The sequence below is a fragment of the Echiichthys vipera genome, assembly GCF_963691815.1.
Source record: "Echiichthys vipera genome assembly, chromosome: X".
Lineage (NCBI taxonomy): Eukaryota > Metazoa > Chordata > Actinopteri > Perciformes > Trachinidae > Echiichthys > Echiichthys vipera.
Window position 1 is genome coordinate 13163131 of NC_139825.1, and position 25814 is coordinate 13188944.

At 40.6% G+C, this 25814-nt stretch overlaps 1 protein-coding gene across 1 annotated transcript; it reads left to right on the forward strand.

Annotated features, from left to right (window-relative positions):
* Positions 1 to 792: 792 nt before the first annotated feature.
* lactbl1b (lactamase, beta-like 1b) lies at positions 793 to 24664 on the forward strand (the record flags this gene model as incomplete). Its single annotated transcript, XM_083938676.1, has 7 exons — positions 793 to 852; positions 5548 to 5725; positions 7056 to 7162; positions 10520 to 10677; positions 15277 to 15524; positions 16067 to 16172; positions 23686 to 24664. The coding sequence occupies 7 exons, from the start codon at positions 793 to 795 to the stop codon at positions 24662 to 24664; spliced, it is 1836 nt and encodes a 611-aa protein (XP_083794802.1).
* Positions 24665 to 25814: the final 1150 nt, after the last annotated feature.

Below are 25814 nucleotides of genomic sequence, written 5' to 3' on the forward strand. Positions count from 1 at the left end.
GTCAAAACCATCCCTGACTTTAAACAGTGTCATTGAGAATTTCGCTTCTCACAAGGACATAAGGGCAAAATTTATGTACAAAAAGTAGAACACTACATGACATTATAATGTTGCTTTTGTTGTTTTCATTTATGTGAATATGCTGGTGTGATACCTTAGTACATGTTCGCTTGTTTTTTGGTATAAGGTATGTCTATTATGGAGTTATAGCCCCCCCCCGGAGAAAAATCCACCAGTTGCCACTAATCTACTGTAGTGTATGTGCCATCGTTAGTAGGCTAACTTATATTGCAAGTCATGGTGAAAGTGCAACTATTTAATTAGCATAACAGAGCTAACACGTTGTGTTCCTAAACCATCTGTTGGTACAGTTGATTGAAGAGCAAACCATCTGGACACTTATGATAACACCACCACACAGATGACCGCAGTCCAGGTCGAGATGTCGGAGTTAGCGGCTAATCCTGACAACTAGCCTCCGACGAGAAGTGAGAGCCAGTGGCTAGTTGTCACTCAAGAGGCAGCGCCCCTAATTATTCATAAACCTTAACCTCCAATAAAATAAAAACTAGCCTGGTAAAAAAAAATTCAACCCCCTCAGTGCTGTCATGGAAGTGCTGTCATCGAAATATGACCTGAACGATGATCTTCTGTACAGAGAGCAGCATCACAGAATGGTTTAATGACACTAAACCTGCTGTCTTACTGTAATGAAGCTAAGCAAAGGTGTATTCTGTTCACAAGCTAATACTGCTTTTTTTATATATATAGAACAGCTGGTGCAGTGAAACCATGGGCAAGGCGGGGAGTAAAGTCCTGAGAGAAACCTCAGTGGACGGGGTTCAAGCCCAGGTAAAAAGCACATTCAAGCTGTGGAAACTCATACCTGCACAGGCAAACAGACACAGACTCACAAACACATGCAGAAATTGAACCGACAAATTCACAAAAAATGTGCATTAAACTTAAAATAAACTACAAGGATGATGATGATGATAATGATGATGATGATGATGATGATGATGATGATGATGATGATGATGATGATGTGAGTGTATGTGTGTGGGTGTGTTGGTGTGTGTGTGTGTCCTGACTGGGAAAGTGGGCCAGCTGCTGTGCTCTTCAGCTATCACAGGTTATGCAACCAGGATCAGCAGCAGCCTGCTTTCACACTTCATTTTCCCACATTGCATCATGATACCCATAATCATTAAAATACATTACTGGGCTTCGGACAGGCCATTAATATCTTGTGATTAAGCAGAGCGAAGGAATGATAGTCACTGGATGTACCCAATGAAGGATAGAAATTCTATTTATTCCCAAGATTTTCAGAGCGTGATTTATTCATATAAACTACCCACCAGAAGTGCATGTTGTGCATTTTCTGTGAATTCAATTGAAAAAAACATTTATAGATCAAATAATAACATTCCCACCTGCTCTGCTTCTTGTGGCACCCTCACAGTCCTAAAAGATTTTTCTTTTTTTTATCTTATGTACACAAGATAAAAAGGAATTTAGCTCTATATGTTCTGGCTAATCTACTGAATCTATATTTATTATATACATTATTTATTCAGAGAGGTTTCACTGAGAGCAATGATCTCTGTATTTACACAGTTACACATCCACACCTAGAAGCTGTCCAGTACAACCACAGTCTGACCATAGAGGTTGAGGTTAAGGGCTTTGCTCAAGGGCACCTCAGTGGTGGTAATTGGGTAGGGGCAAACGCTGCTTATTCACTTTCCCCATTTAAAATGTATCCTCCACAGGTCCACAGACTGAACCAATGACCTTTCAGTCACAGGCTTGCTTCTCTAATGTTGATTGCTTGGCCTTTGATACTGCTGTTTGAAGCTTTTTCGAGAAGCTTTTCCAAACGACTTCATACTTGACACTGCTCTTCCTTGAGTCCTGAGCAACACCTGCCATGAGTTAGTTGCAACCCCAAGCAATGCTTGGACATATACAATAGAGTAAACACGGAACAAGGCTTTTGTCAAACATCACTGATGTTTGACATGTTTGAGGTTGCTACAGTGTAATGTCTGCAGTCTCTCTTTCTTCAGTGCAATGTAGCAAGCAACAGACAGCGAGCTGTACCCAGCATTTAACAGTTAATAGGGGTTCCTAAACTGTTAAATAAATAAACTACAGTGTGTACAGTATGCACTACCTATACATTTATCATGTAGATCTCAAGCACTCACACAGCAATATGCCCGCCAAGTGTAAAGTATATGGGATGAACAGTTATCACACAGAAAGACAGAGACTCCTTCCCTTTTAGTTACATTGATCGCTTAAAGCAGCGGTGTCAAACTCTAATTCACAGGGGGCCCAATTTAAAAACTGGGACAAAGTTGCGGGCCAAACTCAATATTGGTGTTTCTTATGTTTTATTGTTTTGTTACAGCCATGGTGGCTCTGCAGACGAGAACAAATATAAACAAATAATCTGCCTCCCACCGGAGTTGAAAGCTCCTTTTTTCCATCTTTATTTTGGCCATTTTTGGGGAGGGGTGGATTAAGTTTGTCTGAAGAGACGGGTAGCATGGATGCTCATGTTCGTCAACATAAAAGTAGACGTGTATGTGCTATATACTCACGGGCCAGCTCTCATAGAACCATGATATGATCTTGCAGGCCAAATATAATAACACCACGGGCCAGATTTGGCACACGGGCCTGAGTTTGACATCCTTGGCTTAAAGTGTAATTCCAGTGTAAAATCATCCCATGGTCTTTTTAAGCCATTACATACATCAAATAAGCCACCGTGACAGTTTGTGTATAAACTATTAACAAAGATATCCCAGAGAGTCACTAACAGTCGCTAACATCAAGACGTGGTGAACACAACATTAAAACGGCTTTTTCAACCTCTAATACTGCTCAAAGTAACACTAAACCTCTGCAGTAGCATGATAAGAGTCTCTACACAGAAAACGAAGCACCAACAACATAGTTAGCTAACCCTGATTTTATTAAAAGAGTGTTTTGAAAGACTTACCTACTGGCCGCGGAACAAGCTCCTCTCGTAGAAAAATCCACTCAAGTCGATTAGCAAATGCAATTCAAAGGGAAGGAGCCCATTGATCATCTATTCCAGCAAAACATGTAAACTTTGTGGTTTGTTGCAGTTTGGTGAAATATAAGTTAGCACTAGATGTAAAATGTTTTTTGAAAATTCCCAGACAGCGAATTTCCCCGAAGCACCGAAAAGTCACGCAAGGGGGTGGGGGCGTGTGTTTCCGGAAGGGGCTACAGGTAGCATCAGATATAGCATCAGTCTCAGTATGCAGGCATTTTTTGGTGTGCCTGTGGACACTGTGAGCCCACGGGCTCGGAAGAAGGGGCTGCCAAAAGAGTGACATTTGTTGGCCTGGTATCTTTGAATACCACAACTCGCTGTGTGACTGCTATGGAGGATTCCCCATTCCTCATCAACAGCACTGTACTGGACACTTTTTTTCCATGTCCTTGGAATAAATTGGAAGAGGCGACCGTTTCCTAAATAAATGACCAATGGGCTCCTTCCTTTTGGATTGCATTTGCTAATCGACTTGAATGGACTTTACTACGAGAGGAGCTGGTACTGGCGCCAGTAGGTAAGTCTTTTGAAACACTATTTTAACAAACTCTGGGTTCACTAACTACATTGTTGGTGCTTCGTTTTATGTGTAAAGACTCTTCTCATGCTACTGCAGAGGTTTAGTGTTATTTCAGCAGTATTAGTGGTTAAAAAAGCTGTTTTAATGCCTTCGCCATACTGCCCCCAGCTAATCAATGTTAGCCACGGCCGGCTGTTAGCGGCCTTCAGTGATTTCTCCGTTAATAGTTTATACACAAAACTGTCTCGATAGCTTATTTGATGTAGGTAATTGCCGAAAAAGACCATTGGATGATTTTATGCCGGAATTACCCGTCATGCAAAAAGACTATGAATCCCATTTGCACATAAAGCTTTCCTTCTCATCAATTTTTTCCTACATTTAAAGCCTCTCCAGTTTATCTGTCTTCAAAACTGAGCTTGCAAAAACCTGTATATTGATGTTTTGTGAAACTAACAGTTAGTGTAAAAGCCAGTTGTCGTGGTCCAGTGTGCAATTCACACTACTCACGCTAATGTGGAAACTAGGAACTTCCAGCAATCAACCACTGAGAATGGACTTCTCATTGAAGGCAGGAAAACTTTTTAAATTAATGTGATTTGCATATTAATAGATTCTGGACTAGAGGAGAAGATGTAATTTCAAGAACTTTAACAAGATAGTCTGTTTTGTGACCTTATCACCAAATCAGGCACACATTATTACATACATTTTACATTTTATATACAAATAGTAAAACATGTTTTTTTAAAGTATTTCCTTCAATGACCAAAGTACACATAGGTATAAATGCAATAGGTATAAATGCAAATCTCCATCATCTCATGAAATCATCATATAAATCAACGCTACCACGCACTCTTAGATGAGGAGATATGATATAAGAAGGCTTAGCACCCATAGACATTACTCTTCTGAAGTCAGAGGAAATTAACATAATTCTTGCCCACTTTGACAGCACTGGTGTCGTTTTTTGACTGTTTGTGGTACATATTAGCATTGTATATAAATTACATTAGATTATAGATTTAATGGAAACCATGTTCAGCAAATTACTGTTTTTGCTATGATTGGAAAAAAAACGTGCAAACGCTGACTGTTGGACTCTTGTAATTTTGTGCAGTGCGAAGAAGTTGTTGATGACACTGCATCTTATACTCTGTCATTATTTAGGTTCCCCTCAACATCCAAAATCATCTGTCATTCCCTCTCCCAGTTGATCTAAATTCACTGCACCCAAATTATTGTACTTTTCAACCCGTGCTCTGGCTAAAAGGCATGCCATGTCACCCCATCTTGACTCATGTTGGCTGGGTGGGTGCCATCTCATGCAGCTCGGTGGCGGGTTCCACAAGGCAAAGGCAGGACTGAAGTGAATCGATTCACAGGGATTAGGGATTAAGACTACCCCTGCCGCTTTGGTGGAGTAAATCTGGGGATTATGATGTCAACAGCCTGTGGCTGCAGGAAAGGAAATTGAATTGTAAAGAACGGGAGTGCCGATGGCCCAGGATTACAGCAGTCAGTGAGAAATCAGAGATGGGACTCCATGTCTGTGCCTTTCTCCAGCTCAGGAAAGCCTTCATGGGACACCATGTACTGCCTTTAGGGAGTATGAATCGCTATAGCAGAGCTAACTCTGAGTAAATATTTAATATGTTGACTATGTGATAAGACGATTTCTGTGTCACTAGTAATCCAGTCCTTCCTGCTCTTGCTTCTGAAGCATCAGGTGGTGAGTACTGTTACATGCAACAGGGACAGGGAGGGTGACAGGGAGGAATTTCTCTTAAAATCAACAGATAACATGCAGGAGATCTTGTTAGATAATCCACTAATATGGTAAAACCTTTGAAAATGTATATGACTTAGTGCTAACCTTGTGTGGTACGTTGTGTGTTTGTGTGCATTTCTCACTTCATTAAAGCCAACTCCTGCTGTGGCAGCTCCTGCGCCTGCTGCTACCATTAAATTCGAAGGACTCACTAAAACCAACAAGATGAAGGTGAAATGGACACAGCTGGGTTTGGTGTTCTTTCTCGTTGTGTCCCTGGTGATGACAGGATGCTTCCTTTGGCAATATCAGCTGCCAAAACTTCTGCCAGGTAAGACCGAACACTGTTGGTACTAGGTGGTGGACAGTATTGTTTAAGGTGTTTTTCCTTCTGGCAAAATTTGAGTGACCTTTAGCTTGGCTAAACTTTATACATTAATGGACTTTTGACGTGCTGCATTGTCATCTGTTCAAAGTTTTTCAGACACCATGTTTACTCAGGTTAACTTAAATGTAAAAACTGAAAATAATAGTGAGTTGTGACCTATTTGAGAATGACCATTTCTTGAAACTAGACTAAACTTATAATATTATTAACTGAATGCATATAGTACCTTTCATACGAAAACAAAGTGCTTTACAATAAGGAAACTAAGTTGGAAAATAAAACCCACTGAATAATAATAATGAAACAAAATTAAAGTATTTTTTAGTATTTAATTCAGTGCTCATAATTGCGGCATAAGTGGTGGAGATTTGATGGAAGACAAAGACTATTTTGGCTCGAGTGCACACAGATGATAAAATCTCACTGTCTGAAACCTTGAATCTGTGACATACAATAACTGTGGTGGGTTCATCCATTTATAACATTCAACAGTGAATCACAGCCATAAAACTCTGGATGCTACACCCTTATCCGACCTGACTGCCTCAGCAACAACCCCACAACCTGCAATGTTGATAATTAACAGATTATTCTCTCGTAATTAAAGAGATGTTGCTTTTGTAATTAAGAGATACAACTATGTTTCAATAGTACAATATGTATCTTGTAATTGGAAGAAAAGTGCTGTCTCACAAAAATAATGAAAACAGTAGTAAGTGTATAATCAGCAGCATCATTACAGGTTCAAGTTCTCAGAAGGCAGTGTCAATTACAACCGAAAGACTTCATTCTCCAAAACACAGTCCATCTTTATAATCTTTGAATGAGTAAAGTGACATCGGGTGATATTATTAATGGGAAAAGCACAGCTCCACAGGCTCCAATCAATCTTTTTTCTTTTATATTACAAAAAAAACAATATTTCATGTATAACCATCCTTTTGAATGAAACAGATGGTGGCCTGAAGCTATAATGAAATATACCATATTGTTCGTCCAGGGTTCACAGTGGGACCAGGCAACATCTCTTTAGATCAGCGGGTTGCATATCATATATCATGTCAACCAGCATCCCATATGATCAACGGAGTTCATAAGAAAGCGGAGAGAGTTAATTATAGCCAATTATACCGCATTACGCTGGCCTTTGTGTCACTGATATATTATTCTATCAGAAATCAAGTGGGAATTACAATAGCCTGACCCCCGTCACCCCTACCCCACCTTGTGCTTTCATCTGCTTTTCCTTTCTCATTTACCACCCATCACCAAGATGAAGGAATGGGTCGCAACGCCAAATCAGAGATGATGTGTCCTCGCTTCCCCGAGCCTCTCCAACTGGAGCATCCTATCCCCAGCCTAAAAGAGGCCCTGGAAAAGGTAAGAGCAAGGAGTCGTTCATCATGCACAGAATTCTGGGATCGCATTTCTATCATGCCTACTCAAGTCAGAGGACATTTACAGGCTGGCTGCACTAATCCGTCACACCAAATGCCGATGCAGTTGACAGAAGGAGATTAAAGACGTGGTGGATGAAAGTGTCTGTCTGAGCTGCAGTGTTTGCAGTTGATCAATCATGTGCAATGAAATATATTGACACCTTAGCACCCATGAGAGAATATGATGAGAAAAGTGGGTGCACATTATGAGGACATAACTGTATGTAGTGAAGGAAAAAATGACCATCAGCATCTGTATTTGGCTCAGTAATTTAAAGTTGACCAAAGGCTTTCCAGTTAGTTAAGTGTCTATTGAAAAAGAAAAGCTGCTTTCATCTCAGTGACCAAACACTTAATGCCAAACTGATAATGAAAACCAAGAGTATGAACCATTTGCTATTCATTACTGGAAGGTTGTCTTTCGCTTATTTCTGCCTTGGGAAAAACGTTTTAATCTTTTCTCAATTAGTTTTGAAGAACACCTCTTTTTTTACATGCAGATTTTACTTCCCAACTAGCTTTTGGCAAAGCATGACACCAAAGTAATTGCCCTGGGGTTTCTTATTGCTCTTAATAAGACAAGCACCTATGTCAAAAAACAAAATGCAAAAATAATTTGAGAACGAACATTTGAACTGTGATGCTCATTTGATAAATCAGTACCTGCAGATCAAGGTACCAAACCAACAACACCATGTCTGTCATACCCAAAGAAATTCACATTGCCTGAGTTGCAGTGCTGGAAAAAGAATTAGGATCCTTTACTAAAGTAATAGTACCAACATCACAATGGGTATATACTTTATTACAAGTAAAAATTCTGTATTTAAAATCCTACTTATACTTAAAAGTACTAAAAATACTCAAAAAAGAAAAAATAGTCCCTGTGACTGCTTTTTGATGATTAGTAATACTCAGGTTATTGGAGTATCCTGTTTATGAGTTTAATGATGTAAACATCATATCCTGAATATGATCATGGATCATGAGCTAATAAATGGGTTGTTCATGTCCATGTAAATGCACTCATAGTTGTAGCTGGTCAAGATGGAACTAGTTTATAAAGGTAGTTTAGTCCTGTGGCTCCCAACCTGGGTTTGTGACCTCACCAAGGGTTACAAAATAAATCTGGTTCGGCTACACAAATTTGTATTCATGTATTATTCAATCTTTTCTCTTTATGTGTGAAATATTGTATACTTGTATCTCCTTGGGCATTAGAGCTTTGTTTTTATGAAATCATCTTTGAAGTTTGAAGACACATACTCGCTGATGGAAACTGCTAACGATTCATGTGAAACGTGACATGGAGCCCAAACTCCACACTTTTTTTTATGAAGCATCACAAGCCAGAAAGGTTGGGAACAGCTGTGGTATTTCATAAGCTTATGAAACTGTTGTTTTGTTTTGTGGTATATTTAACAAACTAGTAACCATAGCTGACATTTGTAGTGTATTGGAGTAAAAAGTAGAATATTTCCCTCTGAAATGTAGTAGAGCAGAAGTACGAAGCAAAAACATGAGCTTAAAAATAATAATAAGTACCTCAGAACTGTACTGTGTGTTCTCAATTTCCACCACTGCTGTCCTGTCAAACGATAATTTACAAACAAAATTGTCATGTCTGAAAATGTGCCAAGGTTTTTTTTATAACCTTTACCACATTTACATTTACCTCCAACTTAAAGTAAAAAGTCATGGTCTTCACTCACATCACTAAGCAGTGCAAAAAAACGTAATAGAAATAATCAGCTTAAGAGCAGATAGTTTGACCTCTTGGTATTACAAACCAGTGTGATTCACTTATCAGGATGAATTATCCACCATCCGGCTGTTTCCTATGTTTTGTATGGCCTCAGGTTTTAGTTCAAAATTGGACCCAAGACCAGAACAAAACCATGAGACGGATGAAAAAAGTCCTCAAATTAGATGGGACAGCTGCTGGAGGGTGAATAGGAATGGCCAGACTGGCTTGGCAGAGTGAAAGAACATGAGTATGCATGGGCTGTGCAGGGGTTAACAGGTAAACAGGTTAGAAGGCTAGTGAGACGGATAACCCACAGTAACTAAAGTAAAAATCTGGCAGCAGATGTGAGAAGAGCCGGGGTTGAAATGCTGCAAAGCTAATGAACTGAGGAGAAGCAAATGAGCAGACTGGTTGAGGTGATGAGCCGATTGATGGAAGAAGCCAGGAGAGCGAGCGTCAGGGCAGGAAACACAAACACACACAAACAGAGAGAGAGAGAGAGAGAGAGCGAGAGAGAGACCCAAAAGAACAACTGAGGCACGGCCGTCACAGTGCCCCTTGCCCCACAACGGGCCCACAACTGGTCCACAACTGGCCCAACCAGGCCCAACCTATCCCCTCCACCAGGACTTAACGGAAAAATGCTAAGTTTAGGTTTAAAGTTTTTATGTGTTTGCTACAAATAAACTGATGCTGAAATATAGAGTAATATCAAAATGAAAGTGTGATTGTTTGTGTGTGTAAAACTCGCAGGGCAGACTGTGATATGACGACACCACCTCCACTGAGGGAACTCAAATGTTTTGCTAATTCACAACAATGTCTGAGCTTGAGCTAACAGTTTTCCTGTCAACTCACCTGCGTCACTAGTTGACACCTGGTTCTGGTTGTTTCAGAATAAATCTGTGATTTTTGACCATTTTGATGCACTCTCCTCCAGCAACTGCTTCTTCTTCATTCTGGCCTTTTCAGCCCCTCCTTTCTCCTTTCACTTCTTGCCCTCCATCAGGTGTAACTGAGCAAATCAAACACTCAAATCTGATTCCTTTTTGACTGTAAGAAAATCCATATTTCAACCTTGCCTGCTCTCTCTCTCTGTCTGACAGCCGCTCATTCATCCCCATTCGTTCATTGGATAAACGCGGAGCGATCTTTGGAGCGATACGCAGTTCCCATTTCCCATGAGGCTTTGCTCCGACCATTCTACATTAATTTATGAACAAAAAAACAAGTTCAATCGTTGGCCATTTTTACAACAAGTGTTAGATATAGTGGTTGGACTCTTCTTATGTTTCCTCTATAGATATCTTAGAGGTTTTCACAGGAACATGCTTGCTCCTGAAGAGTTTTAACTCAATGGTCATGAATATTACATGGCTCCGCAGGGCATTCTGCCGGCCAGTTCACTTGAGCTTATTGGCTGCCACTGAACCTTATGATCCATTGTTTCTTGCAGCCGCTCCACTGAAATGCAGTAACTGTGTCTGTACTCCATCTAAACTGGATTCATTTTCAGAATAATCTCCTCACTTCCTGCTCTGTCTGTTACAGGTCGACGTTTTGCTTCGGCAGAGCGTCAACCCCCTCAGCCTTCCCTCTCTGTCGGCCATTGTGATCTTAAATGACACTGTTTTGTGGACCGGCAACTTTGGGAAAAGAAACAGCAGTGACCCTCTTACAGGTCCTCCCAATGAGTACACAATTTACAGGTGAGTACTCCACTGGAAATTAGTTAGCATTTGTGCATATCTCGTGTATGACCTAACACTTTCTGCCTCCTGTGATTGGCTAGTACTAGGCCTCAACTCGTCCTTTCTAGCCAACCACTAAACAAGTTTAATTTAACAATTTAAGGGATATTTTTGCGATTTTAAATTAGCTCTGTGTTATAGCAGTGTGTGCAGACATATGTTGACATATGTTTACAAAGAATTTCCACTCGGCCGCCAAAAAAATTAATTATTGTGGGAAACCGCTGCATTTTAGTGTTTTCAGCGTAACCTTCTATAGGACATTAAACTTATACAACCACCTTTTATCCAAAACTTTGGTTGCAAGCAATGTTAAAGTTACTTAAAGGAGTAGATTATAGACATTTTAGCAAATGCACTTATTTGCTTTGCTTATTTTCTAGGTAAAGCAACTTTTTGTCGAGGGACCCAGCATTGTTAATGAGGAGGTCGGCTCACAACAATACATCATCCCTGCAGTACTCTATTTGACTTCTTGGTTAAAGTGGTAACCTGCAAGGTTCCTGTTTGTTATATTTTATATTTTGGTGATGTTCTGTTCTGTTAGGCTTGAAAATTGTATGTTTCTGCATTTTATTTTTTCTATAATCTCCAAGGCAGTAGCCAAGATGTAACTAGAGTCAAAGTCCCCTCCACCTTCATTCACAAAGAACTAAAAAACTTACTTACAAAAGGATTTACATAGGAAATTAAATAGAATTAAATTGATTAATAAAATACCCACCAATTACATAATGTGAAACTAGATTCAAAGGGTGAAAAAAACAAACATATAACCAAAGAGAAATGGGTTACACCAATTCAGGTTTTCTAGGGTTTTAGGAAGTAATTCAAAATATACCTATAAAGTAGTAAAGTGGAGTCAAATTAAAGTAACATAATAATGCTCCACTATTTCCCAACATGAAGGGTTAAAGGCAGTTTCAGCCTTCTCCAGGCTGCCTGGAATAAAATTCTGGTGTACTGAAGTTTTTTTAAGTAAAGTAATTATAAGTGATTTTATTGTTTATGTTGCTGCAATCTGAAACGTGAACCACAATGCTTCCTGTGCCGTAGAGGAGGTTTTCATTATGGGCACCATTACATAACTTTAATTAATTGTAATGGGCACATAAGCTCTTGGCATAAATATTCTTCAGGCTACATATCTGCACAGTAGCTCCTGACTGATGTGTAATTGATGCTGCAGCATGATGGTTATCATGTTACCTCTGCATGTCTGATGGTTACTCTAAAAAGGAGTTTGTTACAGCACAAACAGGGGATCACAATTAGTTAAGAAAACCAGAGCCACCACTTGTTTCGTCAGAGATAATTTTCTCTTCTAGATGTTCTCCTTTAGCAGGCATATCAAAACCATTATCCCCTAAAGAGATCCATCTCTAAATGATCAAATCAGTGCCTCCCCTGATCACATTTAAATGGACAACCACCAAACACTGTCCTTAACGTGACAAATGTGGTTTTAAAAAAGCTACGTTGTCGTGGGGGAGGCCCCATAAAGGATTCACAGCTACACTTGCTTACTGTCCCACCACCATCCCAAATAACAAGTCTGATACATGTATTTTTCTCTTCCATTACGTTTATGCTTTAAGTAGTTTTTAAAACTAGTACTTTTACACTTTTACTTAAGTAAAAAGCTTGAAGTGATACTTCTACTTGAGTAATGAATTTGAATACTTTTGATACCTCTGATGGGCACTGGATGTCAGTCAGTGCTGCTGAGAGAAACTCTATATAATGTTGTCATACTAAATGTTAGGTGACAAGTATGGTTTTTGCTTTAATTTGTATGACCAGGATAATTTATGCCTAAACAAAGACAAATATACTTGTGTACTACACATATAGCCTATATCCCAGAAAAAGGCAACACAGTGTAAGTATACTCTTTTATCAATTGAGGGTTTCTTTTAATGTTGGATTTTAGGACACCTCAGCGCCTAACTTCCCAAGTCCATGTCCACCTATGAAAAGCTATGCACTATTTAAAACCCAACTCATTGTGAGCCAGGACATCCAGAGCTGCCTCTAAGCAGGAAGTCAGGGTATAGAGTCCACATAGGGAGGACTTGGGGTTGGATGGATGGGTCAAACAAACAAAAGACTCTCACCCAGGAGACCGCTGTTTGGGTCCTATGTGAAAGCAAGTGTCAACGTTTTATTTGTTACTTACATAAGTTATATAAAAAATATATGTTTTAACCCAAACAACAATCTTTTTCAAAGTAGTTGTGTTGCCTAAACAGGTTATGCATTGCAGGGGTTTGTACAGGCGTATTGCAGGACATTTATAGGATAACGCATGCGATACTGTAAATAACTTCTTGTATGTTTTGTGTGTGCATATACTGTCTGGTCAAATATGACCAGACAGTATATGCACATGATGAATACGACCCTCTCGTCCACCGGGGTGAACTCCAACACCGCGCCGCTCAGCTGGGGGTTTGAGAGTATCCCCACACCCGCCCGGCTCCTCACACCCTGGGCAACTCCAGAGAAGAATAGGGTCCAACCCCTATCCAGGAGTACAGTTCCAGAACCGAGACTGTGTGTGGAGGTAAGCCCCACCAGATCTAACTGGTAGCGCTCCACCTCCCGCACAAGCTCCGGCTCCTTCCCCGGCGACATTCCATGTCCCCAGAGCCAGCTTCTGCTGCCCGTGTCTGGTCCGTCGAGGCCTCACCTTCAGTGCCACCCGTGCAGCAGCGCATCCGACCCAAGTGGTTCCTCCTGCGAGTGGTGGGCCCACAGGATGGAGAGGAGGGAGGTGCCACGTCACTTTTTCGGACTGTGCCCGGCCGGGCTCCGTGGCAAACCTGGCCACCAGGCACTCGCCGGCGAGCCCTCCGTCTGGGCTTGGCTCCCGAACCCGGGCCTCCTCCGGGCAGGGTCTCTCTTCCTCTTCCTCGTTTGTCCATTGATTCTTTGTGAACCATTCTTAGTCCGGCTCCTTGCCTGAGACCACTCTGCCATGGGAGACCCTACCAGGAGCACTAGACTCCAGAGAAAACAGCCCTCAGGTTCACAGGGACACACAAACCTCTCCACCACGATAAGGTGATGGTTCCCGGAGAGGTACCAACAAACCAACAAGCCCCTGCTATGCTTCTTTCACTTTCCGGTTGGCGTTATTGTAGCGTCAGGCTCTTCCTCCGGTGTTATGATAGCGTAATAGTAGCATTAACTCCTCCGGGTTAAAAACATCCTCTGCTGAAGCTGCAGTGTCACCCGAAGCGGCCGTAGGTTCCAAAGCACGCTACTAAAAGCACTGAAAAAGTGTTGTCTGATGGTGTTTTCTTTTAATTTTTCTCACCAAACGCCTGCAAAATAAATTTGTTGCTGTTGTCGTCACAGGCAACGGAAAACTCAGAGGTCCAAAAATCATGTGAACAGAGACTGGGTTAATTTAATGAGTAAATCTATGTGTGAAGGCTGTCACAGAATAATATTCAATCAATAATTCATCAAGTGGATATATGGGGGGAAAAAACCCAAATCCAGCGAGTATAGGGCATACTTGCGTATCACGCAGACTAAAGTAAGAGTATACACAAATCACAGACCTTTTCCAGTGGGTTTACGGCGTATACCTACGTATCACGTAGACTACAGCACTGATAATAACCCATAAGCTGTATAAAAAAAAAAAAAGCCAAGAAGAAGCCAAGCCAACATGTGACTAATGAGTGTATGGTCTCAATCACTTCAAGTCTTCGTCCATACAGCATGATGTTCATTTAGTAAATAATGGTCGCATTTAGAGTAAAAATAGACAATAAAGCAGGGTATGCTTTGGAGTGGGGCTACATGGCGACCTGTCAATCAGGATAGAGACTTGTTTTTGGGTGTTGTCAGTGTTATTGTTTTAGAATATTGACCCTCTCACAGTGTGTTTTCACTTCATCATAGTTGATTGTAGTGTTAAAGCTAGCGCTAACATAAGCTGGTTACTTAAGGGAAACTGCCAGTTTCCGACCACCTTCGTGTTACTGCAGTACACAGATTAAAAGCGCCAGCACTGAGAGCTGACTCCATCACCTGTCAGCAAAAGTCCATCAAAGTATTCATGTTAGCCAGTTGAAAATCTGTCCCCTCTTCCCCTCGCCACTGAAACATATTAGTCCAGCTAGCTTCACCCTCTTGTCCAATATGGTGACCTTTGGCTCCAAAATACCAAGATGGCTTAAGAACGGTAGTCTGCAAAACAAATAGGTGACGTCACGGTGGCTACGTCCATTATTTGTACAGTGTTTTTACCATACAGACATGAGAAAGGTATAAATGTTCTTAATTAAGTCTCCGTAAGAAAGCAAATACAATAACCATACTAACAATACACTTGTTTTATTTAGGCTCAACACATATAGTTGGTTTTCACTTCTATTAAATCAGACAAGTCAATTACAAGTCATGGACAGGCAAAAGGCGAAGACATGTAAAGGGGAATGGATAGAATGCAAAAAGAAAAATAAAGCAGGAAGGAAAAACACATTAAGATAACAAAACAACAACAAAATAAATGGCATTGCTCTGTTATCTGTCTTTTAGAATTGCAAGCCTATCAAAAATCTTCCCGACACTGATGCTGTACAAACTATGGGAGGATGGGAAGATAGGATCCCTGGATGACCCTCTGGAGAAATATGTGGAGAACTTCACCATCAAAAATCCTCTGGGAAAGACGCGAGACTCAGAGCTGAAATACGTGACGGATGGCCTGATATTTCTAGACAGCGGGGAGGTTCAGATCCGCTCATCCTCTGTCACCCTGCGCAGGATGGCCAGCCAGCTCTCAGGTGAATTCAGAGAATCAGAGCAACTTAAAAGTTAAAAGGAAACTGATGTATTTTTCAGCCTGGGCTATGTTTTCTGATCTGCTGCTTAAGTTTAATTACAAAAATATCATCCTAAACATCTTTGAGATTTTCAGTTTGTCATCAGATGTAACAGGACCAGCAACTGATAAAAAACGAATTCTCCAGTTAGTATTTAGAGATCGCAATGGATACCTGCAACACCGAAATGAAACATTTAATAGCTGATCTTTTCAGATACTTATCATGCTGGAGTCAACAGTAAAATCCATATATTGACATGCAGGTAACAGGTACTTGTTTATCTGTGTACTAAATTAAAAGGGAAAGAGATAATAAACTCCTGAGGCAAGAGAATCATGAAACTTTGAATATCCTACCCCGTCTCCATCATTGAGGCATCAAGCCTGAACATAACAGCCTTATCAGGTACGGAGAACTAACTGTCACGTGTCCTAATAACCACCAAGAAATGTCTTGTGCATACAAACAGTAGTTATGTTTGCTGTCTTGGTCTGATGCAGGTCTACCTAGGAGACTCCGGGGCACAAGTCTTCTTTGGAAAGGAAAAACACAAACTGCAATCAATCTGCTGCAAGATGATGTCCTCGTCGCAGACCCAGGCACCAAGTAAGATTTTTTATGCTGCACAAATTTCAATATTTCAATATGCACATTTTTATTGTGCAAACTGGGACTGTACATTTTATGTGAATACATTACTTATTTATTTTTAATGTGAGACAATACAATGCACCACAAAGTGATACAAGACATACTTGAGAACACAAGACATAAACAGACAGTCACATGAAAAAAAATTTTTTTTTAAATAAATGAATAAAGCTAGCACTATCAGTACAAAATTAAATATATCCTGTGCTTATTCAGTCTCTTTTCAAATTCATACCTCTATACATATTGCTCTAGACCATTCTTCTTTCAAATATATTTCAAATGGGCACCATTCCCCTACAAAAACCTCAAGCGTGTTTCTTAACACATGTGATAATCCCTCCAAGGGCAAGGTAGACATACATCTTTCATATCACATTTTAATATCAGAAGTCTCTCCGTCTAACCATTTTTGTATTATTGTTAGGCTTGCAGCATACAAAGCAACTCTAAGAAAGTACCTGTACCTTAGATCACAATCAGCATCAAGTCCTAATACAAAATGGTATGGATTTAGAGGAATTTCAAACCTAAAAGCTTTCTTAATCTCGTTTAGGACTGAGATGGCCATACGTGCCACAATTATTATTACATTTCACACATAATGATGAGCACATAGGATCAAATTTACATCGAATAGCAGGGGCAACATGCAGTCTGTGGATAATCTTATACTGAGTCTTGAGTCTTGATACTGAGTCAAAATCATTCTCCCAGGAAGTTTTACTATTTATACTTGGGATGTTGACAAACATTTGAGAGTATCCACTCATTTATGTTTGTATAGAATGGATATAGCTCCTGAGCTATAACTAACGAAAAAATTGTGTTTGAGGGAGATGGAAGTCAGTCCTGAGTTGAGAGAAAGATTTTAAAGTCATTTGAGAAGATTTCTTGAATTTCATAGATACCCGCTTCGGTCAATGTTTTAAAACCCATATCTAAACAAGACAGTTCAAAATCAGGATTGCAAACAATAGGCACCAAAACAGAGAATGGATTTTTGATCCCAAAGTGTCTACGTATTTGATTCCATGTTTTACAGGTATTTCTAACAATAAAATTATCCTTTATTCCCTGTACTGAAATTGCATTATTTATAAAGGGCATATCCGATAGAACCAGTTCACGTCCAATATTTTCCATGTCCCGAAAGGTGGAATTATTATGTTTTTGTTAGTGTGCATGCGCTCTGCACTCTGCCTGTAACTGCTCCTGTCTTTGAGTTTGCTTTTTTTTTTTGTTCATTCTGTTTCTTCACCCTAACATCTGTGAAGTTCTGCCCTCTACAAGGAGGTAACTTTTGCTGGTTTTCGTGTTTCTTTTCGTGCTGTTTTTATCAATGCCGCTTCCACTGGGAAACGCTGTCTTTGTTGCCTGCCACCTTCAGATGTTTTCTGGCGACTCAGCAATATGATAATTACAATAATTGGCTGCATCAGAAAGGGTGATGAAAGTAAAATCAGGACTGTTGTGGGCAACTTTGTCACTTGGAGTGAGCTAAATTATCTGCAGCTGTACGTGACTGAAACAAAGGAGCTTGTAGTGGATCTGAGGAGGTTGAAAACATTTGTGACCCCTCTCTCCATCCAGGGGGGTCCCTGCGGACACTGTAAAGGAGTACCTGGGGGTGTACTTGACTAGAAGCACCGAGGCTGTCTACAAAAAGGGCAAAAAAAGGGCGTTGGTGCAGGGGTAGAAACTGTCCTTGTGACAGGAGGTTTTGGTCCTGATTGACCGCATCCTTCAACCGGAGGGGAGAGGTACAAACAACCTGTGTCCGGGGTGAGAGGGGTCAGCAGCTATTTTCCTTTGCCCTCTTCAGGGTCCTGCAGGATTAAACATCCTGAAGAGAAGGGAGGTTACAGCTGATCACCCTTTCTGCAGAGCAAATTAAACGCTGCAGTCTGCACCTGTCCTTGGCAGAGGCAGCAGCGTACCAGACAGTGATGGAGCAGGTGAGGATGGACTCAATGATGGCAGTGTAGAAGTGGACCAGCATTGCTTGTAGTAGGTTAAACTTCTTAACTCCCTCAAGAAGTACGTCCTCTGCTGTGCCTTCTTGATGAGGGAGCTGATGTTCAGCTCCCATCTGAGGTCCTGGGAGATGATGGTGCCCAGAGGCGGTAGGACTCCAAATTCTTCACTGGGGACTCACGCAAGATGATGGGGGAGGGTGGGGCTGCGCGCTTCCTGAAGTCTACTATCATCTCCACTGTTTTGGAAGCATTGTGCTCCAGGTTGTTCTCCCTGCACCAGGTTGCCAGGTGGTCAATCTCCCACCTGTAGGCAGACTCATCCCCACCAGAGATGAGTCCAATGAGGGTGGTGTCGTCTACAAACTTCAGGAGTTTGACAGACTGGTTACTGGAGGTGCAGTTGTTGGTGTACAGGGAGAAGAGCAGGGGAGAAAGAACGCTGCCTTGGAGGGAGCTGGTGCTGATCGTCCTGGTGTCTGAGGTGTGCTTTCCCAGCCTCACATGCTGCCTCCTGTCTGTCAGGAAGTCTATAATCCACTGGCAGGGTCTAGGAGTGAATCTGTGGTAGATTTGAGGTGGGACAGTACCAGGTGCTCAAAAGATTTCATTTAATCCTGTGGGTCCTGTTTTCTTGGGAACTAGGATGATGGTAGAGGCCTTGAAGCATGCTGGCATGTGGCATATCTCCAGTGAGGAGTTAAAGATGTCCGTGAACACTGGAGATAGCTGATCTGCACAATGTTTCAGGCAGGATGGAGACATGGAGTCCAGCCCAGCATCCCTGGGATTATAAAGTATTTCTGATTCTGATTAGCATCAATATCTAACCATTCAGTAATATATCTTATTTGTGAAGCCCAATGATAATTCACTATATTTGGCAATGCTAACCCCCCTTTGTCCCTTGGTCCCTCCATCTTTGAAGATCTTTTCGAATTTAATTTACCACTGAATCTAAATTCATTTTTATCATATCATTGAAATTACAACAGATATTAATTCCTTAATATCTAAAGCCAATAGGGGACAACTGAAAAGGAATGTAACCGGATAAGTCAGAACAAGTCAGGTTCCCTGGAGGTAGAGCTTATGATTTTCCATAGTTGACTTTAAAGCCAGAGAACTCCACAAATTAATTTATTTTCTTGACAACAGCTGAGACGGACGGTATGGAATTGTTCAAACATAAAATGACACCAGTTGTGAACAGGGAGATCTTGTGTATTTGGTTTTTAGTTTGAATACCGGAAACAGACGAGCTAGATCTCATCATCTCCACCAAAGGTTCCATTGCAAATGCAAATAATAAAGGGGATAAAGGGCGTCCTTGTTTGGTACCTTTACTTATGGAGAAAGGAGAAGACATTACCCCTTTAATAGAAACTGAGGCTTGTGGAGCAGAATATAACAATTTAACCCATTCAGTAAGCCCATCTCCGAAAGCAAACTCCTTTAAAGTTTTAAACAAATATTTTCACTCTATATGATCAAAGGCTTTTTCAGCATTCAGTGATACCACTAAAGCATTAAGTTTCTGAATTTTAACATACTGTGAAATACCCAATAATCTCCTTATATTTGAATGTGATTGCCTGTTTTGGACAAAGCCCATCTGGTCATGTCCAACAATTTTTGGTAAGAAGTTTAGTTAAAATTTTACAGTCTTTGTTTTGAATACTTATTGGTCTGTAGGATTCAGGGTATTCTGGGTCTTTATTTTCCTTTAGTAACACATAATCGAAGCCAATTGTAATGGTTGAGGTAGCTTTTTGATTGACAAAGAGTATTTAAACACTCTAGTAACTAGGGGAGAGAGAGTACCTTTAAGCGTTTTATAAATCTCTAGAGGATGGCCATTTGGTCCGCAAGCCTTCCCAGATGCATGCATATTCATATATATTTTATGTTTTGTCTAAACAAACTCTTCTGCCTTCTGAGATAGGACCCTGTTTAGGACAGTTGTAGTTCTTATGACTTTGTGCCAGTTCATATTGTAGCCATTACGTTTATGTTCAGATTCAGCTTTTTGTAATTCCAACTCAAGGCGTTTTTGTTCTTTAAATTTTATCCTTTTAGATGAAAAATATGATGTAATTATACCCCTTACTTGAGCCTTACTTGTTACTCATAAGTTTGAGGGATTTATGTATCCATTATCGTTCTCCTAAACATTTTTTATTCTTTTTGAGCCATGGAGCAGAGATCTTGGTCAGATAATATAGATGTGTTACATTTCCAGTAATGTCTGTTTAAATTAAATGAAATGTACATAGCCAAAAAGACTGGAGCATGATCTGATATGTGAATAGATCAAATAATACATTTAGTGGGGATTATTGTAAAATGTATAATCCTTAAAGTGTGGGTTCAGGAGACACCAAGCATCTATCACACCAACTTCAGCTAACATTGGATGGATGATGAGGGTTGGAATGGCTGATAGACCGATGCTTATCTAATTTCCCATCTAACACACCATTCAAGTCACCACCAATAATAACATTAAGCGCACTATATTGTCCAAGTAATGAAGTTAATTTTGTTAATAGATTCCAATGGATATTCGGTGCAGCATAAACATTTAAGATTATAGGTGCAACCGGCATCCCAATGATGATTGTTCCTTTCTGGATTAATGTGAACTTTCAGTTTGATTATGAGAAAGACCAGGCCCAAAAGCCTGGTCGCCTTTGTCCCTGAGCGCATGGTCACAGACAAAGGCCTGCCATGCAACTCTCCCCCAACAGGTCACACCCAGGTGTGAACTCTCCAAGGGACCCCCAGACTGTCAGTCCATTGAGTCTATAAAACTGTAGGACACCTCCTGCTCACTCTCGTTCTTGGGCTCTCTTTCTTCAAATCTCCTCGACTCGACTCTCTCTCGCTGGATCCAGGGACCAGCTGCCAGCTGTCCCTAAGCCCTGAACATGGCCTATGTGGAGTAGGATCATCAGCCAGGTTAACCAACCGGTTACTAACCCAACTGAGAAGAACAAAGAGCGATCTAATTACTCTTTTGTCTTAGAGCAAACAACTAAGACAAGAGCCTTTCTTCAACCAGCTTCCTTCACAAGGACCAGCCACTGGCATCAAAGGAACGCAACTTATCTTTCCCATCTCACGGACTGGTAACTAATCACCAACTGGGCATTACTACATGTTATAAGACTTTATGAACGGCTAAGCACAAATCTGTAACTTTGTTATAACCTGATTATAACTTCTGAGGTCTTCAGCCTGCTGGCTTTTGTGTGGCTTAAATGTTCACACCATCCCTGCAGGGGTCCAAGCCCCACATCTCTCCTCTTTGTTTCACACACACACACACACACACACACACACACACACGCACACACACACACACATTTGTTGTTAGCTTTAGTTAGTTTATTGTGATTTGTTTGTTGCATTTATTAATTTGTTAATAAATGTTTGTGTTGACCATATGTCTGTTTATTTAATATTACACAAAGATGAATGAGCCAGCCTCTACTAAGAAAATAACTTTTAAATCCTTCAACTCAGTAAACTATTACATTTATCGGTGTTCAACCCTTAATTAGTAGTTTAATATATTTAATGAGACTTTAATATTAGTTGTCACTCCGTCTACGATGGTGGTGCCCGAGGAACTCTGGTTTACCCAGAGTCATTTTTATTATTATCTTTGATAATTAGGGCGGCTGTGGTTTGGTGGAAGAGTGGGTCGTCCTCTGTTCGAGAGATTGGTGGTTCGATCCCCATCCCCCCGGTCCACATGTCGAAGTGTCCTTGGGCAAGACACTGAACCCTGAATTGCTCCCCATGCTGCGCATGGGTGTGTAAATGTGGTGTGAATGGTTAGATCAGATTAGATGGTATGTAGATGTCCACTGCCAGCAGTGTGAATGTCTGTGTGAATGGGTGAATGTGACGGACACTGTGAAGTGCCTTGAGTAGTCAGATGACTAGAAAGGCGCTATATAAGTACAAGTCCATTTACCAATTATTGGTGATAACTATTATTTACTTGATTAACGATAAATTATTGAGAATACTCAATCTCAATCTGAACGTGAGTCAAGACCCTACATTTAATTGGTTCTCCGTGTGAAGTTTTGAATAAATTAAAGTTATTAATTTTTATTAATTTTTCTTTATTCATTTTCTTTTTCAAATATTTCATTTGATAGTCACACTTTTGATCCAATTAACCTAGAGTACCTACAAGATGATTATCATTTCACCATATACAAAGCCGTATAGAAAACAAAACAACCATCAGGATCAGATCAGATCAGATCAGATCAGATCAGTCTGGGTCGCGGGGGGGCTGGAGCCGATCCCAGCTGACATCGGGCGTGAGGCGGGGTACACCCTGGACAGGACGCCAGTCTATAACAGGGCACATAAACAGACAACCACTCACACCTACGGGCAATTTTAGAGTCATCAACACGTGCATGTCTTTTGGATTGTGGGAGGAAAATTTTAAGTGTTCAGGCTTTGTTAGATGTGTCTTGAAGTAGTCCAATAGCTACTTTTTCTTTTTTTTTAGGTAAGATAAGATTTTATTCCTTTTTATGGGATGTTTTCCCCCTTTAATGTTCCAGGAACATGTTAGAATGGAATTACTGAGTGACATGTGGGATTACATTTTATATGTTTTACTAAGGTTTGTATTCAGCACCACTATATAAAGAAGTTTATAAGTCACTGCTCTGCTGATAACATACATGAATAAACACAACTAATTCACCACATAGAAAGAACAAAAACAAAATTAAACACTGACTTCACCATACATAAAACACATAACCCCACTCCACAATACATGAATTTCAATTCTTTGCTAACAACATATTTTATGAAACCTCTGTTTAAAGCAGTATTTTTAAACTAAACTTTGTAAAAAATTAATTAACAATTAACTAATTGACAATTTTTTGATTGTTTAATGTACAACAAATCATGTCTTGCTGGTTAATCAATTTATTTCATTTATTCTATTTTCAAAGGTCCATGTACAAACATATATGTTTATATGACCATGTACAATATCAAACATATACGTTTAAAGCTAAATTCTTCTGCAGTTCCAATCCGGCAGCTTCCTGACAAGACATCGACAACAGGACGTTGTGCTCCAGCCACATAACCACAACTTGACATTTTTACATTTCAGTTTTTGTACAGATTAAACATATAAAATGTTAGTTACTGTATTTTAGAGATGCTGGGTGCTGTTAGGCAGCTTCTTTTAATCTATGGACCGAGACAGGCTAGCTGTTTCCAGTCCATATGCTAAGATAAGCTAAGAGGCTGCAGCTTTATATTTATCACACAAATATTAGAGCAGTATCGACCATCTCATTTAGCTCGATGAGAAAAAGTATTGCACTATTTCTTCAAAATAAGTGTTGAGTTTCAATATGTAAACTAGTTTCTTGCTCTTATTTGCTACATCAACAATCTTTGAAACACAAATCTTATCCCTTGCTTCCTTCCAGATGTCACTACAGCAACCTCGCCTTCTCGCTGCTGGCTCATGTGATGGCCGAGCGAGTGGCCGCCGTTGACTACCAGAGGTGGATCACAGACAACATCCTGGACCGGCTGGGCATGGAGGACACCGGCTTCGACATCACCCCGGGTCTCCAGGGCCAGATGGCTGTGGGAGTTTACTCCAACGGAAAGCCAGCTCCGCTCTATGACTTGGGCTGGTACCGGCCTTCGGGTCAGATGTTCTCCACAGCCGCAGATTTGGCCAAGCTTGCCATGATGTTGCTGGGCGCTTATCACCGCAAGTTTCTGGAGCCCGACTCGTTGAAAATCATGCTGACCCCACTCTTCAGGTGCGAAAAGGACTACTTTGCCAACCGTACTGGGACACCGTGGGAGGTGAATGAGCTCATGGGCTATGAGATGGTGCGTAAAGATGGTGATCTGGATGGTTACTCTGCCACCTTCTCCCTGATGCCCAAACTGAAGCTCGGTCTGGTGGTGCTAATGGCTGGCAGCAGGTCTCATAACCAGGACTTGGTCACCAAGGCCTACAACTACATCATACCAGCCATAGAAAAAGCCTTTAGGGAGGCAAAGAAGGTCATTTATCCTCCGCCAAACCCAGAACCTTACATCGGCTTTTTCACATATGGTAACATCACCTTCTATGAGATAAAAGTCGGGCCTGACGGGGTACTGGTCATGCAACAGTTTGGACCTCAGATTGAAGAGCTGATCCCAGAGAAGTTCAGGACAATAAAGCTCAACTACCTGGTTGACCGGGTGTTCAGAGTGGTTTTTGAAAAAGAGTACCCTTGTGTTTTGCGAGTCGGCGCGGCCTCTGTGTCCCTGGAAGCCCAAGATGGCCAATTATTTAACTTCTACACGTTTGACAAGCGTGGTTTGTCCCCTGGTTTTGATGCACCAGGACTTAATACGTACAATGTGGTTAGAATAGCCCGCAAGCCAACCTTCTCAAGCTGAAAGGCAGCAATGCTGTTGCTGAAAAAAAATTGGTGTCCTTTGGATATGTGAAGGACTGTAAACAAAAAAGGAGCTGTGAATATTGAAAGACCAAATCAAAAAGTTGTGGTCATTGTGGCAGTTAAAGACATGATTGTGCTATTGATATAGAGAGAGCACAAAGAGGAACAGCAATATATAATGTATAATATATAATGTGGGCAGAAAATGAATTACTTTCTCTGCTGAATGATGTACTGTATATGGCCGTCCTTTATTGTGGATCCCAACTGCACATTCTCAATAAGGTGATACAGTGCATGTAATTTCCCCTGCCTTCATTTAAACCGCTGTTACATTGTCTTGGTCTCTTCTGTTCTTGAGTTTTCATGAGAGAAAATATAATAACACTGGCTCACAACAAATCCTGTTGTGGTCGTTTACATGAATATTTACATAGATTTCATTTTCTTGGACCATGATTGCAATTCCACAAACAAATCAGCTCATAAATATTTATCCCCCGTTGGTTAGATGATCCTTTTTGTTACTATGAAATATGCTTGTGGCAGGTAGAATCATGCTGATTAATGTCAAGAATCATGCACTAAGATGCAAAATATGTTGGCCCCTAAATGAGGCAAATAAGGACAGAAGGCCTTTTGGTTGCCCGTGTGACTCTTGGACATTTAATCCCTAAAAATGGCCTGACCCCTCACACCAATCTGAATAATACACTGCTCTGACTGCTGCAGGAAGATTACAGATTCAAGTGTTCAAAAATATTTATCGTGACACAAAGGCTGATGTTTTACCTCTTATTATATTGTAGATAGGATGGAAATGGAATAGATATTTAATATGTTGCATTGTCTTGAAGCACCAGGTATAACAACTGCAATCAAGGGAATCTGAATGCAAAACTAAGAAATAAATCTACCGTATATACTTTATCTGGCTGTGGATGGCGATATTGAAATTGCCATTTAACTGTGTAATGCAATGTTGTCAGCCCAAACATTAAAGGTGATTCTAATGGATGGTGAGATGGAAAAAATAATTTGGGTCATGCAGTAATGGAAACAAAAATGTACCAACGTGCAAATTATATCCTGTGTTGCTTCTCTGCTACTGGCCTTCAGAAAAGCAACAATCACACAATGCATTTATG